The following is a 24,645-nucleotide window of genomic DNA, read 5'->3' as shown; positions in this document are numbered from 1 at the left end:
AACTCACAACTGTGAGATCAAGACCTGAGCCAAGATCATGAGTCAGACACTTAACTGACTGAGCCACCCAGGCACCCCAACTTTGTTGGAATATTTTTTTATTTATTTTTGGGACAGAGAGAGACAGAGCATGAATGGGGGAGGGGCAGAGAGAGAGGGAGACACAGAATCGGAAACAGGCTCCAGGCTCTGAGCCATCAGCCCAGAGCCTGACGCGGGGCTCAAACTCACGGACCGCGAGATCGTGACCTGGCTGAAGTCGGACGCTTAACCGACTGCGCCACCCAGGCGCCCCTGGAATATTTATTTTAAAGATATATTTACTTATTTATTTTTGAGAGAGAGAGACAGAGACAGAGACAGAGAGTGTGTGTGTGTACATAAGAGGGAAAGAGGCAGAGAAAGAGAGAGACAGAGAATCCCAGGCAGGCTCCACACTGTCAGCCTAGAGCCTGATGTGAGGTCGGAACCCACGAACTGTGAGATCATGACCTGAGCTGAAGTCAGATGCTTAATCAACTGAGCCACCCAGGTACCCCTCTGATACAATCTTTATAATTTCCTTTCTTCTTCTAATTGTGGGTTTATTCAGTATCTTGTAGATAGTTTACTGATGGATACTGATTTTCTTATTCAATCTGTCAATCTTTTTCTTTTACTGGAAAAGTTTAATATATTTCTATTTGTTATTACTGATATAGAATGATTGTTTCTTCTATATAGCTATTTGTTCTGTGTATTACATGTTTCTAGTTCCTCAATTCCTCCATTACTGCCCTTTATTGGTATTTAGTTGATTTTTTACAGTGTACTATTTTGATTCCCATCATTCCTTTTCTGTGCATTCTTTCTTTTATGTATTTGCCTTTTAAATCATATAGGGAAAAGAGAGGTTATAAGCCAAACCAAAAGTACAAAGTGTTGTACTTTTATATTTACCTATGAAGTTACCTTTACAATCTTCTTTAATTTTTTCTTAGGTCTTGGAGTTACCGTCTAGCATCTTTTCATTTCAGACTGAAGGACTCCCTTTAGCATTTTTCATTGGGTAGGTGTACTGGTAATAAGCTCCCTCAGCTTTTGTTTATCTGAAAATGTCTTAATTTATCCATAATTCTTTTTTTTCCCACATGACACAAGTACTCTTATTTTCTAAACCATTTAACAAGGCATAAAACCAGTCTTAGCTCTCAGGCCATAAAAAACAGACAATGGGTGGTAGTGGGTAGTTGTTGACTCCTACTTTATTTAAAAAAATTTTTAGGGGCGCCTGGGTGGCGCAGTCGGTTAAGCGTCCGACTTCAGCCAGGTCACGATCTCGCGGTCCGTGAGTTCGAGCCCCGCGTCAGGCTCTGGGCTGATGGCTCAGAGCCTGGAGCCTGTTTCCGATTCTGTGTCTCCCTCTCTCTCTGCCCCTCCCCCGTTCATGCTCTGTCTCTCTCTGTCCCAAAAATAAATAAAAACGCTGAAAAAAAAATTTAAAAAAATTTTTAAAGGTTTTGGGGCCACCAGCTGGGTGGCTCAGCTGGCTAAGTGTCCGACTCTCAATTTCAGCTCAGGTCATGATCCCACGGTTCATGGGTTCGAGCCCTGTGTTGGGCTCTGTGCTGACAGTGCAGTCTGCTTGGGATTCTGTCTCTCCCCTTCTCTCCCTCTTTTTCTCTTGCATGCATGCACGTTCAAAATAAATAAACTTAAAAAAATCTCTCTCTGCTTCTTCCCTGCTCATACACACTGTCTCAGAATAAATAAATAAACTGTATTTTATTTTTTTAAAAAATTTTTTTTTTTTCAACGTTTATTTATTTTTGGGACAGAGAGAGACAGAGCATGAACGGGGGAGGGGCAGAGAGAGAGGGAGACACAGAATCGGAAACAGGCTCCAGGCTCTGAGCCATCAGCCCAGAGCCCGACGCGGGGCTCGAACTCACGGACCGCGAGATCGTGACCTGGCTGAAGTCGGACGCTTAACCGACTGCGCCACCCAGGCGCCCCAACTGTATTTTATTTTTAAAAAATGTTTGAGAGAGAGCATGAGTGGGGTAGGGGCAGAGAGAGAGGGGGACAGAGGATCCAAAGAGGGCTCTGTGCTGACAGCAGAGAACCTGATGTGGGGCTAGAACCCACAGACTGTGAGATCGTGACCTGAGCTGCCAATGTTGGACACTTATTTATTTGGAGCGTCTGGGTGGCTCAGTTGGTTGAGGTCATGATCTTGCAGTTCATGGGTTCAAGCCCTGCATCGGGCTCTGTGCTGACAGCTCAGAGCCTCCTTCAGATTCTGTGTCTCCCTCTCTCTCTGCTCCTCCTCTGCTCATGCTCTGTCTTTCCTCTCTCAAACATAAATAAACATTAAAAAAAAAAGAGTTGCATGCTCTAAAAAGAAAAAAAAAAGTTTAATTTGTAATATACAATGTGAATTGATTATAAATTGGAAACAACACAATTTATTTCTATTAGGACTCTTTCAGAAATGAAACTTTGTCCTACAACCGAGTTAGTGATTTTCTAATTGATAAAGAAATAATACTTGTTTGTTGAAATGTAAGAAAAATACACAGAGCAAAATAACTCAAGGAAAGTATTTTTTTAAACTTTTGCATAAAAAGGTAATATATTTAACACAATAAGGACCAAATAAAATGGAACTTCATTCAAGAAAATGGAAATAATGGGGTGCCTAGGTGCCTCAGTTTGTTAAGTGTCCAACTTTGGCTCAGGTCATCATCTCATGGTCCATGGGTTTGAGCCCCATGTCAAGCTCTGTGCTGACAGCTCAGAACCTGGAGCCTGCTTCGGATTCTGTGTTTCCCTCTCTCTCTGCCCCTGCCCTGCTCATGCTCTGTCTCTCCCTCTCTCTCTCCCTCAAAAATAAACATTAAAAAAAAAATTTTTTAATGGAAATAATACATGAATGTTCATTAATATTTGTTCATGAATGTAATATGTTTATCAGATTCTAATTCTAGGGATAAAATCAAATCCCAACACATTTAAGTAAACATGAAATCAGAATAATTACTTACTGTATAAGAGAAGCTCTTTCAAAGTATTGAATGGCTTTTTCACAAAACTGGGTGTCAATGTAATAAGCTCCAAGCCACTCAATAACTTCAATGTTAGAGGGGAAATACCTGTATGACTAGAAAAATATGGACATGACAATACAACATCAGTGGCAACGTAGAATTTACACCTCAACATTTAACCTATTGAAAGGATTTACTTTACCAATATGAAATTTCTTAACAAAAAAGCATGAGCTGTCATAAGGTCATAAGCACTTTATGTTTTGAAACTACAAGATTTAGAACACTTAATGTTTGATGTACATTTTTAAATTACCTATAAATAGCTTTTCGATGTACTGATAGATGATCTGAATCAAATTAAATAAGTAATAGAATTTTAAAAAGGATCAAAATCATGCTTCAAGGGAAAAATGAATGTGATTTTAATTTAATTTTGCATTAAAATTATTAAAAAATTTTATATTCCACAAATGCTTTATTTTATTTTAAATCATCATTCATTTAAAAACCAGTAAGCATTTCTAAATTTTAAAAACTAAACGGTCTGCTGACTGTTGTTTTCTTTTCTGCTGAATGCTTTATAACAATATATAAAAGGCTAAAAAGTAAAAGGAAAATAAAATTATACTTACCTCATAGTAGTACTGAAATGCTTGGGATTTATCTCCTTCACTATCATATAATTCTCCTAGTTTAGACAGAGCTCTAGAATCAGTTGGAACAACACTGATCAGTTGCATTAACCATTCAATAGCTTGATTGGGATCTTCCATTAATTCATATCTTGGAAAGTTTTAGTTAAGCATAACACAATTTTTCCAAATTCATTAATAAATAAGCAAACCTAAATACAACATTACAATGAAAATATTTCTTAGCCTATAGTAATGTGCTACTGAATACTGTTTATTCTGAATTTCTTCAGGGATGGGGATGAAAATGGGGCACTGTAAGTAACACTCATGCTCCATATATACCTTGCTTTTCCTTTTGCTTCATTAGTATCCACTAAGATCAACTCCCAAATTTCTAGTAGAATTAACAGTTTGCTCTTTTATTCGAAGCACTGTCCAAAATTTGTCCTTAATAGAAATGCCTGAAAGTTGTGTTCAATTCTACTTCTCTTAATATGTCGAACATGTTAAGGGAAGAGTTTCCATGTATTTTCCTTTGAGTTTTCCCCAATTACATTAAAAGCCCAAAATAGGGTATTCTTTTTTTGTAGCAAGTGCCTAGTAAATCCTTTGTATACACTCAAATAATTTATTCACAGCAATACTTATTGACTACTATTTATTTTTACATTAAATGTCTCAATGAAATGAACATATTCCAATCTAAAGTTTTATTGAGAAAGAAGCTTCTGTTTTCAATGATGACAAATGTGATACCATAAAAGAAATATAAAAATAAGAAAACGATTGAAACAGCCTTAAAATTATCAATTGCTTAACTGAATCCAAGCTGATCAGGAACTGGGAAGTATCAGATCATGACGGTGGCAATTTCAGACAGATTAAGTGGACAAAACAAAGAGGCTAAAAGGAATGAGCATGAAATCCTCTGCTCTAAAAATAGCTTTTTTATTAAAAAATGTTTTATGCTCTCTAACAAAAGTAGAGTACATAGTACTTAAAATTATTAATGGTATATGTCATAACATACTTTTCCCTAACCTCTGTATAAAAGTTATATCAAGAGGGGTGCCTGGGTGGTTCAGTCAGTTGAGTGTCTCTGACTTTAACTCCAGTCATGATCTCACCACTTGTGAGTTCAAGCCCCACATCGGGCTTGCTTCTGTCAGCGCCCAGCCTGCTTTGAATCTTCTGTCCCCATCTTTCTCTTCCCCTTCCCTGCTCATGCTCTCTCTCTCTCAAAAAATAAATAAACATTTAAAAAAAAGAAACTAACTTGTATCAAGATAATGGTAACTTAAAAACCTACATAAGATTTTAACTCTTCCCAAATGTTGTTTTGAAAGATTATTTTTAAAATAAGGAGAGAAATTAAATTGTTTTTCAAATAGTTTCAAAGGCATTAAAAACATTAACAAATTTCTGCTTTTCTAACCAAAGGCAGGAGGGAAAAAAGAAAACAAACAAACTAAAGAGAGCCAGGAGTTGTAGAAGAAACTGACCAGGGAGGAATGTTTTACTTTTCCACATTCCCCAGAGTTCTAAACATAATACTGGCACAGAGTTCTAAACATAATACTGTGACTGTGGCACAGCACACAGTCAATAAGTGACTACTGAATGAACGGAGTAAGTGAGTGAATTCATATAAACTACTGGCTAATTTTGTAGGGTAAAGGCCTTTGGAGAGTTATACTCATTAAGCCTATATGTCAGCTAAAATAATGAAGATAAATTAACCAAACTCAATCAGCAGTACTAATCAGTAATAAATAATATTTTCCTTTTAAACAGTAAGTTACTGCTTCAAAAATACCCTACAAGACTCAGAGTTAATACAATCTAACCTACAGTCAATGAATAGCTTATGTGTACTAAACATCTGTGCTCAATTGCTATTTCAATTATTTCCCCCCCAAATTAAGACATAATAGTGTTAACCTTTTAATAATTTCTTTTATAATGCAAATGATCTTTTAAAACAGGATCAACCAAAAAACATACTCTTAACTATTGACAACAAACTGAGGGTTACCAGAGAGAAGATGGGGGCGGGGAGATGGGTAAAACAGGTGATAGGGATTAGAGTATACTCATCACGATGAGCACTGAGTAATGCATAGAGTTGTTGAATCACTATATTGTACACCTGAAACTAATATAACACTAGTGTAATTATATTATATTATATTATATTATATTATATTATATTATATTATATTATATTATATTATATACAATAGAATTAAAATTTAAAAAGATACACATTTTATAAAAATGTAAAATACTGGAATTAAAATTAAAAAATAAAGCTGTATCACTCAAATAATATTTTTATCACATATTAATGTGATAGGATTTAAAATATTATCCTCATCAATTACCTCATTGGCTAAGGTTATTTAACGACTGGTACTCAATCACCAATTGAGTGAATTAACAACTGTCCTCAAGTTTTTCACATAAGATACACATTTGCTATCTGGTAAAGAACTTGGGCACTGTTTCTTAGGATTGCATGAAGTTTCAGGAAACAGTCCAAAGCTTCATCAAGCCGGTTTAGCCTCTTATAGGTAAGGCCTTAAAAAGAAGAAAAAGAAAAGCTATAAGCATTTTTACTGGTAAGTAATTTTCTCAAAGTCACAGGATAAATTTTTAAATATACGTAAATATTCATCCAGAAGAGAGAGATGAATGGGAATTTTTTTGAAAAAGAACAAGGCAGGGGAGGGGCTTTTCCACTATTGTTGGGCAGATACCAAAACATACTAGAGCACTATCGTGATTTTAAGGTGAGGCAGGGAAACAGGAGTAGACAGACTAGCAGAATGCACAGTTCAGAAACTGACTCAGTTACAGAATTAATGGGCATTGAAACTTAACGGGGACTAAGGGACTAGTAAGAAATGGAGCCAGGACAACCGACTACACGTGAATTAAAACATGTAGATTCCGGGGCGCCTGGGTGGCGCAGTTGGTTAAGCGTCCGACTTCAGCCAGGTCACGATCTCGCGGTCCGTGAGTTTGAGCCCCGCGTCGGGCTCTGGGCTGATGGTTCAGAGCCTGGACCCTGTTTCAATTCTGTGTCTCCCTCTCTCTCTGCCCCTCCCCTGTTCATGATCTGTCTCTCTCTGTCCCCCCCCAAAAAAAATAAATAAAACTAAAAAAACACATGTAGATTCCTATTTTGAATGTATTCCTGTTTTGAATACACCCAAAACTTACTTTAAAACTAAATAGAAGAAAAAAAAAATGGTTAGAGAGGGCGGGAGCCAAAACATAAGAGACTCCTAAAAACTGAGAACAAACTGAGGGTTGATGGGGGCTGGGAGGGGGGGAGGGTGGGTGATGGGTATTAAGGAGGGCACCTGTTGGGATGAGCATTGGGTGTTGTACGGAAACCAATTTGACAATAAATTTATAATTAAAAAAAACTAAATAGAAAAAAACAAAGATGTAAATGTATGAAAAGAAAATATAGGAAAATGATTTTATAATCTTGGGGTAGGGAAGGGCTTTGTAAAGCAATAAATAAATGAAGCCACAAACTTTCCAAAAGCCAAATTTGACTCTATAAAATTAGAAAACCTGTTTGACAAAACAAATGACCAATTAAAAGCTAAGCAACAGACTAGGAAAAGTACTTAAAACTTATAAAGAGAATAAATAAATCAATATCTAGGCAAGAAATCTCCTGCATTAAGGCCTCTGCTATTCACTTCCCTCTGCTCTTTCCCTGATACCCGAATGGTCCCACCCTCCCTTGCTCCAACATGACTTTAAACTCTCCTTGACTTCATCTAAAATGGCTAATTCCTCCCCACCCAGCCAGGTCTTCCTTTTGCATCTGGCAGGAGATTAAAGACTCCTCTCCGGGAGGAAGGATCCAATTGGATCAATTGACTAGCGGGCAATTCCCCAACTACGCAGATCAGGCAGATGGCCCCGTGGCAGCGTGCCAGCACATCAGTCTCCCTTGTGGCCTCAGAGATCCCGCTCAGCTTTAGCTGCAAACTCCTAAATGTGAGAAGACAGGCCAGGATCATCAGACATCTGAGGAAAGTTTACGACACAAAACATAGAAGGTAAAACAAACAAGCAAGCCAAAAACAGCAAAACACAGCAATGCAGGGAGAAGAAAACCTCAAAAGAAACTTCATTAATAACCCAAGAGATAAGAAGCAGTATTGTATCAACATGTGTTTGTCGCACTGCAAACGCAAGAACAGGAAGGAATGACACCCGTTTCAGGGGACCCTGACAGGCAAGGAAGGGAATAAGATGCGCCTTCAGGTCTTACAACGTTTCGTTCGCTAAAAACCAAACCTGATGTAAATATGACAAAATGTTGAAGTGTGTTAAATACAGTTGGTAAGGGACATGGGTATTTTTCTGTCCAATTTTTGTGTTTGAAACTGCTCATAAAGAAAATGTGTTTGTTTGTTTGTTTGTTTGTTTTCCCACCTATCAGTTTGGCAAAAGCTGAATATTCAGTATTAGTAGGAATTTGGGAAGTCAGTCAGTCTCCTCCACTAATGAACTGGAGCTCTGTAAGTCAATTTAAAATAAGAAAAGAAAGAAAAAAATTGTAAAGGAGAAAAACAAAGCAATTCTGCCTAGTTTACTTACCAATATTATAAAGTGCTTCAGTACAAGAAGAATCATTTCTTAGAGCCTCTTTGTAGAATTCAGCTGCCTTCTCATAATCACCGTTTGCAAAAACTGTATTCCCTTTGTTAGTCAGAGCTGAGGGATTATATCTATCAGAGTTCACAGCTAAATCTGCATAGCTACTGGCTTGTGCAAATTCATTTTCCTAAACAAAGTACAAAACACACACAAATTATTCGGGATTCGTCAAATATCTCTACTGACTGTTCTGGGCTACAGACATGATAAACAGATTTTCTGAGATTACAAATACGATAAACAGAAATATTTTATATATCTTGATCTTGATAGACTTTTTCTACAAGATTTTTAATCATCATGTTCTTTCAACTACCCAAGTTTCAAATGACTGACTTCACAGTCTCATGGTTTGAATAACAACACTACATGTAAGTGGCTCCATTTTATTAATGGTTTTTTTGTCTATTTGTTTTTAGCTTTAGAGAGAGAGTGAGTACAGGATGAGGAGGGGGCAGGAGGCAGAGAATCTTAAGCAGGCTCCACACTCAGGGCAGAGCCCAATGCAGGGCTCGATTCCACCACTCTGGGATCATGACCTGAATCAAAATCAAGAGTCAGGCGGTCAACAGACTGGGCCACCCAGCCGCCCCAAGTGGCTCCATTCTGAACACCCGGATTTCACGTCACAGCTGCAGTACTGTGCACACCTGAAGCCCCGAGCTGGCTACACAGGCACCACTATCTTCCCGTCCTTCCATCCAATTGGTTGCGTCACCTACTAGGTCTGGCATTTCTAGCAAGTCTCTAGGTCTGTCTCTTCCGCCAAAGGACCTTAACATCACTCACTTAAGCGACACAGACCTCTCAACCCTTAAATAGTGAAGCATCTGTGCCGGCTTGCTTAAGCCAGGAACCAGATTTCCCAGAATCCCCTTCCCTGCATGGTTCTTGTCCACAGTCGGCTGAAAGGAACTTGTAGGGCATGCGGGACGCAGACACGAAGCAGCAGCTTTTGCTCTCTGAAGGTCTTTTTCTGGTCATCAGTTGCAGGACTGATGCAGAAACGCCTGTGGGTTCCAGCCTGCCCTCACTCATTTTGACTCCACATCTGGTTCTGCCTCCCAACTGTGCTGTCCCTGCTGAGCACAGTGACCCCGATCCCCGATGGGGCTTGGCTCCGGACCCACGGAGGAGGCAGTTGTGCAGAAGCAACTGCTTCCCAAAGGTCTCTCCAAGAACTCCCCCTTCATGTGGCTGCTGGACACGCTGGACCACTCACACACTGACTGCTGATCCCTTCTCAGGCCCCTGACCCCCCTTCTGCACCTTCACCCACAGCTCCCCCACCACTGGGTAAATTCTAGCTCCCACATCCCTTCTCCCATGATACTCACAGTGACTGCTTCCCCGAATGAACTTTCAAAACACTGAGATACAATTCACAGGTCAGATAAATGTACATTTTTGAGGCATTTACACATTCAAAAAATTGTACCACCATCACCAACATCCATTTCTACAACATTTTTATCACCCCCCCCAAAATATCCTGTACCCATTAGCAGTCACTCCCCATTCTCCCACCTGCTCTGGCCCCTGACAGCCACTAATCTGGTTTCCACCTCCATGGATGTGTTTATTCTGGACATTTCATAATAAACACAACCGTATAACATGCGGCTTTTTTGTCTGGCTTCTTTGCTTAGCAAAATGTTTTCAAAGTTCATCCACGTTGTACTACGCACCAGTATTTCATTCCTGTTCATCGCTGAATAATATCCCATTGTATGGATAGGCCACATTTTGTTTATCCATTCACTGTTGATGGACACCTGGATTGTGCCCGCCCACTTTCATTTATTATGAATAATGCTGTTATGAATATTCATGTATTTGTGTGGACTCTGAAGTTTGATATAAAAATTGATACTTAAAAGTGGGGTGCTACTGTCATAAAAAACTCAAAACATAAAAAACCTTGTCTTTTGGACTAGGCAGCAGGCAAAATCTGGAAAGCACTAGAACCATAGTAGTGGAGGATGGAGAAGGAGTAAGGAATTGCTATCAGAGGCTAGATAAAGGGCAAGTCATGTTTTGCAGTCATAAAACTGGGAAAACTGCCATCTACACTGACTTGGAAGACAGAACGTGTACTCAGTAAATATGTGCGTGTGGCCAAGGAGATTTCTGGGCAGGAGGTTAAAAGTGCCAATTAATTTACTTTTATTGGGTCTGATAAGGTACAGTGAGAGAGGAGCTTAAGAGAAAACTTCAGATTTTCCAACTAGAGTTTGGCAGAAATATAGAAAAACAAGGACGTGTTGGGCCGGAAAATAAAATTATTTCATGTCCCTAGTTTCTCTGAGCAGCAAGTCTCAGAGTAAGAACTGGTTGCAGGGCAGAGATCAGATCAAGGGTGTGGCTGTAATGCCCTTTGGAAACATCTCAGGAAGATTTAAGGTAGTGCCTGGCAAAGGAGGCACTCCTCTTTAAGGTAGAAAAAAGCTTCCAAATATCTTTGGGCTCTGCGCCACAGCAGCCTCATGCACCTAAGCGGAAAGGGGTCTGTCTGCCTTGAAAACCACTGTGGATGCAGCTCTTGGGGCATGTGGGCACCCCAAATGAGATTTATAGGAAACCTGCCAAGTCTTTAAGGGAGTTGTACCAGTTTAAGCATTGCCAGCTTGGATTAAAGGGACAGACCGTCCAAAATGAAAGACAGCCTCCGGGTCCCCAATTTTTCTGGGCAGAAAGCAGGCTAAGAAAGTTAATCAGCTGCAAATACAGGTTATTTTTTCTGTAAAAGAAGTGTTCCCAGAATGCACAGCCAAGAGCCACAAGAGACCAAAGGATTAGGGCACCACTCCCAGGGATCAGAGCTGAGCCCTACCTAAGGAACGTCCCCTTCCTCACTTTCGGGGGCGTGGACCACATGTGCTTAGCTAGATGTCTGACCCACTAAGGACTAGTGGGTGCGAGGTGCCTCCATCTCACCCCTTTGGAACAAGAGTATCTATTACAGTGACCCTACTCTTATCTCATCGGAGGATGTGAAGTGTATGGGAGACACGGTGTGTTTTCCTGTTCACAGACCTTTGGGTCAAGAGGACCTGCACCTGAGAAAGCCCACCTCTATCTAGGCCCCAAGCAGACGATGGCTCTTGGGCCTGATGCTGTGACAGGTGAGACTATGAGAGTCCCTGGAGGGCTAAGTACATTTTGCATATGGAAAGGATACACTGAATGCAGGCAGTGACAGATCATTAAAATAGTGGCCCCAAAGGGTCACACCTCCCAGTATTCAGGCCCTTGAATGGTTCTCTCCCGTGTTGGTTTTGCCCAGTAAGATAACAACAAATTCAACACACACAGGAGCCTGGTAACCACCTGAGTGCACGGGGGTCTCCTCTCGTGGACCCTGCCTCACGTAAGAAGGCTGGGCTCCCCTGCTGGAGGAGGAGGTGGAGGAACGAGATACCGGTCAACGGCTCAGCTAAGTCTCACATGTGAGGGAAGCATTTGGACCATGCTGCCTCAGTCAAACTTCAGATGATGGCAGCAGGATGTGTGACCCCGGGCCAGATCAGCAGAACGACCACCCAAGTGAGCCCAGCCTGTTCAGGTAGAATGTGAGGAAATACACAGTTATTTTAGCCACTACGTTTTGGGGCAGATTATTCCAGAGCAACAGAAACTGATACAACCACATACTAGGTACCGATAATATATGTTCAATATATATCATATACCAGGCCCATTACGTTGCCTCAAAATAACCATTTTCCCAAGAACTACGTGCAACAAACTATTGATCAGATACTCTGATAGCTCTGCTCAGTCGCCTAAATCTAGCTATTTTTCTTTCTTTTTAAAAAATCTTCTTGGTCTCCTCCCACACATTCATCAAACTTGGTCAAGATCTGGTCGCTAATTAAACCATTTGCACGAAATTTACAAGTGATTTTCTAAATTCAAATGTAATGACTGCAATGGAGACCAGGCTTCAGCCCCCAGACCTGTCCTTCAGAAGTGCTGGGAATGCTGCTGGCCACGGCCTCAGCTGTCAGCCCACTCTGTGACTTACTCTAGCCCCATGAGAAAGAGGTGCCTTGCCCAAAGCTGCGCCCCCTTCCTGGTGAGCAGGCTGACTCCAGTGACTGGTTGATGCGGAGGCACGAAGGCCCGTCCCCCTCACCACAGTGGGGGACAGGGCTGCACAGCCATCCCAAGTCAGGGGGTCCTGCAGGATTGGCTAAGGACTGTGGTGACTGCATCACAGCCCAATTTCCCCCTCCTCCACTCTGTGGCGCTTCCAACCCTTCTCACTGACGTACTAATCCAAAGAGATCTGCCCCGGAAACTGCATTCTGGCTAATCTCCAGCTCGGAGTTTGCTGTCTCACCAGCAAAAGTGCTCTCCTAGCCTTCATTCTCATGGACTACCTCTCTGATTTCAATGTTGTATACTTCCTCTTTGTGCCTTCCTTTTTTCCTTTACTTCAAAGGCATCAGACTGTAGTTCCTTTCCCATCTTCTTGATCTGATTCTTATTTTTGCCTCTTTAATGTATGTGAATCCCAAAGTCAGTTCTCAGTTCTGTGCTACACTCTCGCCCCTGGAGATACCCTCTATCGTCTTAGTTCAGGCTGCTATAGCAAATACCACAGACTGGCTTAAACAGCAAACGTTTATTTCTCATAGTTCTGGAGGCTGGGAGATCCCAGATCAAGGTGCTGGCCAATGTGGTGTCTGCTGAGAGCCACTTCTTGGTTTGCAGGAGGACATCTTGCTGTGTCCTCACGGGGAGAGGGCTCTGGTTCCTTCTCTTCTAATAAGGGCGCTAATCCCATCAGGGGACCTGCTCTCATGACTTCATCTAACCCTAAGTATCTCTCCAAGTCCCTCCAAATACAGTCACATTTGGGCTTCAACATATAAATTTGGTTGGGGTAGGAGGACACGCACGATCAGCCCATAGCATCTATTATCAAAGCTCTGACCTCTACGCAGACAATCATCAAATCATCTCTATCCCCGATTTCCCATCTGAGATCAGTTCCACATGCTTGTTGGCCATTACTATTTAAATATATCACCACTGTAGGGGCTCCTGGGTGGTTCAGTCGGTTGAGCCTCCAACTTCGGCTCAAGTCATGATCTCACAGTTCGTGAGTTCAAGCCCCGCGTCGGGCTCTGTGCTGACAGCTCGGAGCCTGGAGACTGCTTCGGATTCTGTGTCTCCCTCCCCCACTCACACTCCATCTCTCTCTCTCTCTCAAGAATAAACATAAAAAAATTTTTTTAATAAATATATATATATACATATATTACCACTGCTACAAAAAATCTTAAAAACATATTAGAAAAAAACTCAGCATCTTTCTCCCTAATCTGCAGCCTCCTCTCAACCTGCACCTGGCACCACTCTCTTGCCAGTAGGCTTAAAATACTGCTGTTATTCCTCACCAGTGGTCTTGGTCTCTTTTCCATCACCACAGAGTAGGGGTAAAATTTCCACCGTTAACAGTAGTTCAGCACGGCAGTGATTCTCAGTGGCGCACCAACCAGAAGTTCCAAGAGGAACTGAGAATGTGGTTTAACTAAATATAGTGATCCTTATGTTCACATCCTCTCCCACCTTTCCTGTCTCTGTGCTTTTGTTCATCCCTTTAGTCTCCCCAAAATTAAAATGTTTTGTGCCTTCTCTGAATTTCTGAAACACTTATTATCTCTACTTTCAACCAACCTTCCTTTCTTCCGTCTGAGTCCACCCGCATGCCTCCTTTGTTCCAAATTAAGAAGCTCCCTTTTAGTGAGCTTTTAGACTTTTGGTATTCCCCATGACTGGGATCCGGCAGATGCTCAAAGTATGCTTCTTATAGATGACACTGCACCTTACGTAAATCATGTAACCTGAGCCATCACTTTCTTTACTACTAACATGGTGCTGAAACCGATCTCTAGCCCACCGCGCAGATCCGCACTGTAATCTTCTGAGTGACGTTTACCCACCATAATTTTTCTCCTTCCCTTCTTCTTCTGAGATGGTCCTCTCAACCCCTGGCCCAGAACTTGTCGTGATCAGACCTCTAGGCACCCCATTCTACTAACATTCTCTACCAGTCTTCTTTGGAGCTTCTCTCTAGCCGTGCTCTTCGGGGAGAAATTTAGCAACATAAAAATACCACATTATCCACTCTTCGTTGTAAAAGAACCGGAACTTACCAAATAATACAGAAATGAGAGGTTGGTTGCAGCTGCACTTTTCACTCTACTGTCCTTTTTTTCAAACATTTTTAAGGTCTCCACAGCCTAGAAATGAAATATCTGGACGTTACGATCATTGTAATAGGACAGTATCCGGGCTTAAGGCTGCTGTAAAGACCATTGTGTCTTGAGTGTCACACCAGGGGAGGACACAAAGGGAATGGACTGATATGGTCAAGAAAACAGACGACAGAACGAGAATTTCATCCGAGAATCGGCATTTATAAAAAAGGACACAGCAAAACTAAGAGTGCAATAACTGAAATGAAGAACTTAACCGAGAGGTTTCACAGTAGGGTAGGTACAGCCAGACAGTAGTAAATATCGGGCCTTGTGAGTCTTATGACACGGTTTAGTGTCTATCCCGCATAATGGGGTGTAAGTGAGGTTTTTACCTAAAGGACACAATCAAATTTACTCTTTGCAAATCAGAATTTCTGCTTTTGGCTATCAGAGATCAGCCTACAGAAGACCATTCTACAGAGAACAATTAGAAAATTTATATTCAAATACTAAAAATATCTTTGGAAGGCACTACAGCACTACTGAGACAACCAGGATCTGAAGGTCAAGATCCCAGAAAATGTTCAGACTAAATAAGCAAAGGAAAAGAAGAGATGAAAAAAAAGGTCTCAGATGAAAAAAAGAGACATATGGGAACATAGCAAAAAGGTCTAAGACAAACATAACTGGAACTCCAGAAAGGAAAGAAAGACTAATGGTCGAGAATTTTTCCAAAACTGATGACAGAAACTAATTCTGGGACTACGACAAAAAATTATCTCAAGTAGTTCCAAATATAATTATATTTTCAAGCCATGAGAAATGAAAGTACATTTTTAACCACTTGGCAGGTCTGAGACCATCCTAACCAAACAGGATATTTGGAATGGTCAGACACCTTACATGAAAAGTGAGTGAGTACTCAATCTAGAAACGCCTGAGAAATAACAGGAAAAAAAGCAGGTAAAGGCAATGGGTTTTCCTTCCTTCCTTCAAGATACATATACTGAACAGAAAATGCATGGCTTTGGGCACTTTCTGCTTTTGGAGAGAGTGGAGTCCAACCAAAAACACTGCTTTAGTTTTTACGATGCTCACAAGCTGCTGCTAGTGAAAATATCTTGACAAATCTGTGTGCTGTGAAAGTGTCTGACCTCAAACGAAGCCTTGAATATAGCACCATTTAGTGTGCTGACTCAATTTTTTTAAGGATACATTCTACATATGTAGGTTCCAATAGAAGTAATTATTCTTTTCAAGTTTTTTTGTTCGTTTGTTTTCTGAGAGAGAGAGTGCACGTGCAGGGGAGGGGCAGACGAAAAGGGAGAGGGAGAGCGAGAATCGCAAGCAGGCTCCGTGCCCAGCGCAGAGCCCAATGCAGGGCTCAACCCCATGACCATGATATCATGATCTGAGCCAAAATCAAGAGTCACATGCTCAACCGACTGAGTCACCCAGGTGCCCCTCTTTTCAAAGGTTTTTGATTAAAGAAAATCACTGAAGTTTCTAGGCTAGTAGTTCATAATTCCACAAAGAAGAAAAAAGACCCCAACATCATATGCTCACTTTTGAGATTCTCTTTCTCACTTACTTTCTTGGAAGGATCTTCTGCAGAATCGCCAAGAAGCTCCTAAAACGCACTTCAGAAATTATTGCTACTTATGTTGTTCATCCTATAGGAGTTATCTCATTGACTCTTTATACAACGTCCATGGCTATTAATGTAAAAGTCACTGCTGTTTTGAATCTCTAAGTTTTATAAGATACATTTCCCTTTGAGTAAGAATTCTGAGGTTTTAAACTTTAGTTTTAGATTGTGTCAAAATAAATGTATGTGTTAATTTAAAATATAAGGCACATGAATAGGTGTAACTCATGTATCCATTAAATTCTCAAAAGTAAAGTGTAGAGAGAAAATAATCAGTTTTCCGATATTTATGAAATCTGTAAGTAGATTATCAAAGCAAGCTAACAACAATTAAAAAAATGCAATGCCATATAGTAGTTTAGCTTACATCATTCCTTTTAGAAACAGCTATTCATACTATTAATAAAGCTATTAATAAAGTGTCTTAGATGTGGCGCCTGGGTGGCTCAGTTGGTTAAGCATCCAGCTCTTGGTTTTGGCTCAGGTCATGATCTTGTGGTTTTGTGAGTTCAAGCCCTGCATTGGGCTCTGCACTCGCAGCGCATAGCCTGCTTGGGATTCTTTCTCTCCTTTTCTCTCTCCCCCTCTCTCCCTCCCCCACTCACACTATCCCTTTCTCTCTCCCTTTTCTCTCCCTCCCCCACTCACACTATCTCTTTCTCTCTTAAAATAAAGAAACTTAAAAAAAATGTTTTTTAAGTGTCTTAGATTTTAAAATTTTCATCTTTATTAATTTGCGGCTCACTGTTAACAAGACTTTAAGACTACATATAACACCAAGTTATTCTCCTCCCCCAAAAGGTTACTATGAATTCAAATAATATGTAAAAAATGATGCAGTGCTATTTAAAATAACAGAAATATTTTGAACTTTAAAACATTCATTTAAAAACATCTGAGAGAATAAAAAGATTTCATATTTAAAATTTCTAAACTATTCTAAAAGTGCTATGTAACTATTCTAATAAAAGGAATATTTTCAAGATTTTTTGCTTTGAAATGGGTGGTTTTCAAAACCGTTCTTTTACACGTTCAATGAATGCATAGCCAATATTTGTTTTTAAATTTTTTTTTAAGTAGGCTCCACGACCAATGTGGGGCTTGAACCCATGACCCTGAGATCAAAAGCCACATGCTCTACCAACTGAGCCAGCTAGGCAACCCCCAATATTACTGTTTTTAAAAATAAAATATATTATAGGGATGCCTGGGTGGCTCAATCAGTGGAGCGTGTGACTCTTGATCTCAGGGTTGTGAGTTCGAGTCTCATGTTGGGTGTGGAAATTACATAAAAATAAAAATCTGTAAACATTTAATTAATCAAAATAAAATATTATAACATCGATTCCTTTACAAGTGAAACTGATAAAAGTGTACCAATAAAATTAAATTTAGCTATAAATAGCAAAACAAATAATGGAAAAAACATTGTTAATTTGGGTTGTGTTTTCTTTTCTTCCCCCCACAAACAATTAGGAAAATAGATATATTTTCATTTTGGCTTTCTTTCCCGACTGATGCCATCTAAGCTACTGGTTTCTGCATTCCACTGCATCTGTCCACACATGATCACGGGCCTTCAGCCCAAACTACTTCATTTCATCTACCTTTGGCTTTTTATGGATTTTTGCTCTATTACAAAGGTGACTACAAAGCAGAACTACCATCACAAAGAACCACACTCTGAGATTTCAGCATCTTTACTTAGCTACAGAATTATAACCTCATATTAGAAGGCATATATTTTTCTCTTTTACTTGAATTGTAAATAAAGTAGTCCTCGTCAAATGGTCATTATGAGTTATGTCAACCCAATCCCTTTTAACCTCACAGTGTTCCTTTCAACTAAGGTTTATTATACCCACCTCATCATACTTACAATATACAAACAAAAGAAACACAAAGTCAAAGCAGCAATGTTGAAAAGAAAGCAGAAATTACATTTTTAAAACATAAGTAAACTAATTAAAATCTTGAAAATGCAAATGGAACACAAAATATTTTAAAGACTACGGAGTGGGGAGCACCCATTCCATCTTGACCCAAGGCAGCAAGGCAGCAGTGATACCAGCAAGATGTCCTGGAGGACTGTGAAATTGTGCTTAGCAATGGGACCCTTTTATGCCCAAAGCAATGTTCCAGAGTAAACCAAATACACAAAACAGGTCACGGGAAAGCTCTCTGGTGAAGACAGGACGATGGAAGCACCATGCTGCTAGTTGGGCTCTTGGCCTTCCCTGACTCTAAAAAACCTTACAGGTTTAGAGAACAGTTTGAAAACCTCTAGGGGAAAAGTTGTTCTCTGGACTAGAACATGGTTTAGTAATTTAGGAACCATGCGTTACGTGACAAGTATTTACGCTGGGACAAAGAGGACAAACAGGTCAAAATTAAATACTACATTAATAGAAATTATGTTAACACAAATAAAAATATTACCCAACTTCAGAATAATCACAGATAACAATATTCTAGAAGCAGTTTCCCAATATTATTGCTTTGACCAATTAACATATAAAACATCTAAAACTTTAAAAAACTTACTTGGTTAAAGTCCTTTTGTCTCAAGTATGTAATTGCTTTGTTTATTTCCAGATCATTTGCTAGCTCTACATACTGAGAGGCTTTCACAACTTCAACACACCTATGATGTAAAGCATAAAAAAAAGTTACTTTGTTTTGGCATTTTTATGTTGTTGGTGGCTTCCTTAAAACTGACTTTTCAAAAAAAATTTAAAGTGTCCCTAGCACTATCTAAGGCTAAGCACTTGATTTCTTCCGATGCAGGCAGTAAGTTACTAAATTCTTCAGTTCTAAACTGATTTTTTTTTTTTTTACTCAACTACTGATTTCTTTACCCAACTTTTCATTAGCTTGTTGTCACTTCTAATTATTTATGGTATTTTAAATGAAACTGGATTTATATCCATAGTCTCATTTTTAATTTAACTACTAAAACAATTTTAATTTGTAACAGGTAAAAGTATTTCTATGTATTTTTTCATCTTAAATGCTCTGATGGTGAGAAAAATTCTATAGAATTTGTAGAGTATGTTTAAGTTTTGTGTCCAAACTTGACGATTATAGATCTGTTCCCCAAAGGACACAGAACGTTTGTTTTTAACTATATATCAGGCACTGCATTAATTCCTTTATAAGCATTATCACGCTTAATAGTTTTTTTTTTTAATGCTTAGTTTTCTAGAGAGAGCAAGAGAGAGAGAGAGAGAGAGAGAGTGCACACATGCACGTGAGCAGGGGAGGGGCAGAGAGAGAGGGAGAGAGAGTCCCAAGCAGGCTCTGCGCTGTCAGCATAGAGCCTGGCGCAGGGCTCGACCCCATGAACCTCGAGATCATGACCTGAGCCGAAATCAAGAGCCAGATGCTTAACCGACTGAGCCACCCAGGCGCTCCAGCATTATCACATTTAATCCCCACAACAACCCTGAAAGACAGGCATGCTCTCTGTTTTACAGATAGGAAAACGGAAGATCTGAGATCACACAGCTAGAAAACTGTCAAGTGAAAATTTGAAACCCAATTTTTATTGACAGCAAAACCCACTTCACCAAGACTTTCTTTCAAATTGAGGTCAACTGAAATCAGTTTAGTGGATCATGACCTTTATTTAAAAAAAGAGAAAAAGAAAATACTAAAGGGCAATACACATAATAAGGGCAACGATTGTTTCATGCAACATGTTTCTGTAAACTATGTAAAATAAATGTCTGAGGTTCTGGTTCAAAAATGTTTCAAAGCCACTGGCCTGGACAAATAATTTAAAAACATTAAAGCAAAAGATCTCTTTCTTCAGGTAGAATCTTTCATTTTATCTTTGACATAAAAGAGCACTTCTGCTTGCAGTGGAAAGAGAGGACTTGAAGCCCTGCCTGCCCGGCCCCCCTTTGAATGGCCCTCTGTCCCCAGCCCCACCCACAACAAAGGAGCCTGGAGACATGGCTAATGAGGGTGTGAGGGCTCCAAGCTAATGATCTGGAAACCACTGACACTTGTTGAATGTCTACTAGATGTCAGACATTATATACCAAATATTCAGGGGCTAAAAAAGGATAAACAAAATATGGTTCATGCCCTTACAGGGGATGCAGACCAGTAAATTAAGTTCGTGTAAGAACTATTACAAAGGAACACAAGAATGCAGTGGCAGAGAATCTAAACCAGACTGGGGTAAGGCATTCTAGAGATATCTATACTCAGTTTGAAACTCAACTTTGTATTGCTTACAAGAGACACACCTTAAATTAACAACACAGAATCATCAAAAGTAAAGTGAAAATAAAAATACCACTTGGGAATGCAAGCTGGTGCAGCCACTCTGGAAAACAGTATGGAGGTTCCTCAAAAAACTAAAAATAGAACTACCCTACCACCCAGCAACTGCACTACTAGGCATTTATCCAAGGGATACAGGTGTGCTCTTTCGAAGGGACACTTGCATCCCATGTTTATAGCAGCACTATCAACAACAGCCAAAGTATGGAAAGAGTCCAAGTGTCCATCAAGAGATGAATGGATAAAGGAGATATGGTATATATATACAATGGAGTGTTACTCGGCAATCAAAAAGAATGAAATCTTGCCATTTGCAACTCTGTGGATGGAACTGGAGGGTATTACGCTAAGTGAAATTAGTCAGTCAGAGAAAGACAAAAATCATAGGACTTCACTCATATGAGGGCTTTAAGACACAAAACAGATGAACATAAGGGAAGGCAAAGAAAAGTAATATAAAAACAGGGAGGGGGACAAAACATAAGAGATTCATAAATATGGAGAACAAACTGAGGGTTACTGGAGGGGTTGTGGGAGGGGGATGGGCTAAATGGGTAAGGGGCGCTAAGGAATCTATTCCCGAAATCATTGTTGCTCTATATGCTAACTAATTTGGATGTAAATTTTAAAAAATTAAAAAAAAAAAAGAAAAAAGAAAAATCCTCTTTGCAGCTTCCCAGGAGAAACAATGAAGATACCTTTGTTGAGACCCTTGGGAATGCTGGTGGAGGGGATTTCAGGATACTAGCAGATGCCTAGGGAGACAGAAATTCCTTCCAGAGATAGGAGAGAATTATGTCATGGAAGATGAGTCTGACCTTGGGATTTCAGCTTGGATAGAAAAAGAGTTTTGAGAATAAACTCTGGAGGGTTTCTGAATGCCCTCCAGGGCAGCTCTTGAGAACTTATTCTAAATGTCCTGTAGAGAAGTTTCTAAAGCTAAAAGAGTATGGCTAACTCATCAGGGCCCCAAATAGCTGTATTCATCATGTAAAGTCAATTCAAGATCTTCTAAGAGAAGTAAAGACAAAACAAAACAACTCTTTGGACTTAAAAGACACAAAGCTCAACACGTTAGGAAAACTCTCAAAAAAAAAAAAAATGAAGTTCTGATAATAAAGTTATGAATGACTCTGAAAACAAAAAAAAACAACACTGATCAATCTACCAGGGGTATACCTCTAAATCTTCATGCAACCAATAACATAATTTCAAAATAATATAAAGCAAAGTTAATAATCTAAAAGAAGAAATGTAGAAATCTACAACTGCAGTAAAAAACTTTTAACAGACCCTTCTCAATAGCTAAAATAATAACCAAACAAAAATCAATAAGAATAAAATGACAAATTCCTTAAAAAAGCACCTTATCCAAAGTGACACAAGAAAGTCAAAATAATTTTGTAATTATTAAAAAAGTAGAATCTGTTTAACAAAACCCTCCCTATAAAGACAACTTTGAATGCAGACAGCTTTACTAGTAAATTCCTCTATTTGTTTAATAAAGAAATAATACCAATCTCATAAACTCCTCCGGGGGGGAGGGGGGGGGAACCACATCCAAACTTGTATCCAAACTTGTGATATAAAGTCAGCTTAACCTTGTTAACAAAGTCAAAGACGTTATTTTTTAAAATGTTTTATTTATTTTTGAGAAAGAGAGCGAGTGGGGGAGAGGCAGAGAGAAAGAGAGCAAGACAGAGAATCTGAAGCAGGCTCCATGCTATCAGCACAGAGCCCGATGCAGGGCTCAAACTTATGAGTTGTGAGACAGATCATGACCTGAGCTGAAGTCGGACGCGTAACTGACTGAGCCACCCAGGTACCCCCAGAGACATTATTTTTAAAAATACAAACCTCATCCTTCTCATTAATATGGATGGGAAAATGCTTAGGTAATGATTAGCAAATCAAATCCAGTGATATTTTAAAAGGATAATACATCACAATCAAGTGGAGTTAAATTGATAAGAATTGATAAAAATTCTTAGCCTGACCAGAAACAAAAGTAAAAATTCCTTAATTTGATAGAGTAGTTACAAGAATCCAATAGCAAACATCATACATAATGGCAGATTGTGAAAAGTTTTAACCCTGTGAATTCAGGAAAAAACAAAAATGCCTACTATATCACCACTTCTATTCAGCACTGAACTGGACATCACAGCCAGAGTAATGAAGCAAGAAAACAAACAGAAAGAAGCATAAAGATTGACTAGAAAGAAAGAAAAGTGTCATTATCTGCAGATAGAATAAATGTGTATTTAGATAACCGAAAAGAATCTAGAGATGACTATTTGAAAAAGTAAGTTTATTAATAAGGTCAGTGGATAAATATCACTATCTAAAATTCAACTGTATATCTACATACAAGAAATGCACAAGTAGAAAACAAAATTTTAAAACTATGCTGTATGCCATCAGAAACATCAAACGTGTAGGAATAAATGTAACAAAAGATATGCAGATCTCTAGACTTAAAACTAAAAAGTATTTGAAAGAAATTACAAAGACCTAAATGGAGGAATGTATTGTACTTACGGATTTGAAAAGTAAACATCTTAAAGATGTCAGTTCTCTCCAGCCTGATCATTGGATTTCAATAAAATCCCAATTATTTCCCCAGTAGGTCAAGAGACAGACACGCTGCAGACTAAAAGAAATCATTTGAAAAACACTGTCCAGACCTTCGCTAAGCTACTGTGCCCTACTGCTACCTTGGCGTCCATCTTGTTTGGCCACGTGGCCTGTTGGGACCAAAAACTAACACTAGCCTCTAACACAAGTATGTGTCCCAGGCAGCAATCTGTAGAGCACCAAGCAAATCTAAGTTCCTGATAGGACTTCCCCAAAAGTCCTTGTGATAAACAGTCTCCCCCACCTCCGAAGGCCTTCCCCTTATGCACCCCCCTACACAGACCCTCATGATGCTTACTGACGCCCCTACTCTTTGGTTTGAACGGACCCATCTGGCCTTACGCCATGAGCCCCAGAACACTCCACCCACAGATGCTAGTAAGTCATGTGCCCCAGGTCCTGCCTCTCTCTCTGCCTGTATCTGTCTTGACTTCCCTGGGTGGCATTGCCAGGTATGCTGTGTACTTCCTCTAGGGTCTATAACAAACTTACCTCAGTTTCTCATGGTCGAGAATAATATTCCATTGTATGGTTATACCAGTACACAGCAATGAAAATGAACAAACCAGAGCTACATGCAACAACATTGCCAACTGCTATAGAGTAAAAGACACCAGACACAAAACAACAGGCATGGTACGAATCCACCTATATAATGTTTAAAAGAATGCAAAACTAAATTATAGTGTTTAGGAATGCCTGGTTGTTGGTTAAAGTATGTAGAAAAGCTAGGAAGTGATTTACCATTTCTCTGGAGATACCTGTCACCCTTCAGAGTGGGAGGGGCAGGGTCTGGGATAGGCTCAGCAGAGCTTCTAAGGTGCTATGTTCTCTTCTTTAAATGTTATTTATCTAAGCTATGTAATGACATAGGTGTTTGCTGTGTGATAAATCACTGAGCTGATGTTATTATTTTGTACAATTTTTATGTGCTTTATATTACACCACAAGGTTAAAAATAATTTAACCCTATATTAAATGAATTAACAAAATATAGTAAGAATGACAGAATGATATATAATTGAAAAATCCAAATAATGTCAAGACTGAATTTTCCTTTTTCTTTTTTTATTTAAATTTTTAAAAATTAAAAAAAAAATTTTATATATATAGATTCCTCAAGTGGGAGAGGGACAGAGGGAGAAAGAACTTTTAAAATTTTATTTAAATCCAAGTTAGTTAACATATAGTGTAATAATGGTTTCAGGAGTAGAATTTAGTGATTCATCACTTACATATAACACCCACTGCTCACCACAAGTGCCCTTCTTAGTGCCCATCACCCATTTAGCCCATCTGCCCACCAAACACCCCTCCAGCAACCCTCAGTTTGTTCTCTGAATTTAAGACTCTCTTATGGTTTGCCTGTTTTTAACTTATTTTTTCCTTCCCTACCCCTATGTTCATCTGTTTTGTTTCTTAAATTCCACATGATTGAAATCATATATTATCTTTCTCTAACTTATTCAACTTAGCATAATACACTCTACTTCCAACCA

The 24,645-nt window shown here is 39.4% G+C and overlaps 1 protein-coding gene across 10 annotated transcripts in view; it reads right to left on the bottom strand.

The window, feature by feature from the left end:
* Window positions 1-24,645, bottom strand: part of IFT88 (intraflagellar transport 88) — a 133,228-nt gene that overhangs the window by 46,534 nt on the left and 62,049 nt on the right. For all 10 annotated transcript variants that reach the window (XM_023248988.2, XM_023248958.2, XM_023249092.2 and 7 more), the window contains 6 exons: window positions 18,761-18,860; window positions 14,524-14,610; window positions 8,297-8,483; window positions 6,139-6,247; window positions 3,665-3,815; window positions 3,027-3,142 (listed from right to left, as the gene is read on the bottom strand). In XM_023248988.2, the coding sequence (XP_023104756.2) occupies window positions 3,027-3,142; window positions 3,665-3,815; window positions 6,139-6,247; window positions 8,297-8,483; window positions 14,524-14,610; window positions 18,761-18,860 (750 nt within the window). The remainder of the gene's footprint in view (window positions 1-3,026; window positions 3,143-3,664; window positions 3,816-6,138; window positions 6,248-8,296; window positions 8,484-14,523; window positions 14,611-18,760; window positions 18,861-24,645) is intronic.

This window comes from Felis catus, chromosome A1 (assembly GCF_018350175.1).
Source record: "Felis catus isolate Fca126 chromosome A1, F.catus_Fca126_mat1.0, whole genome shotgun sequence".
Classification (NCBI taxonomy): domain Eukaryota; kingdom Metazoa; phylum Chordata; class Mammalia; order Carnivora; family Felidae; genus Felis; species Felis catus.
Note: the sequence above shows the minus strand (reverse complement) of the source record. Positions and strands in the feature narration are given on the sequence as shown.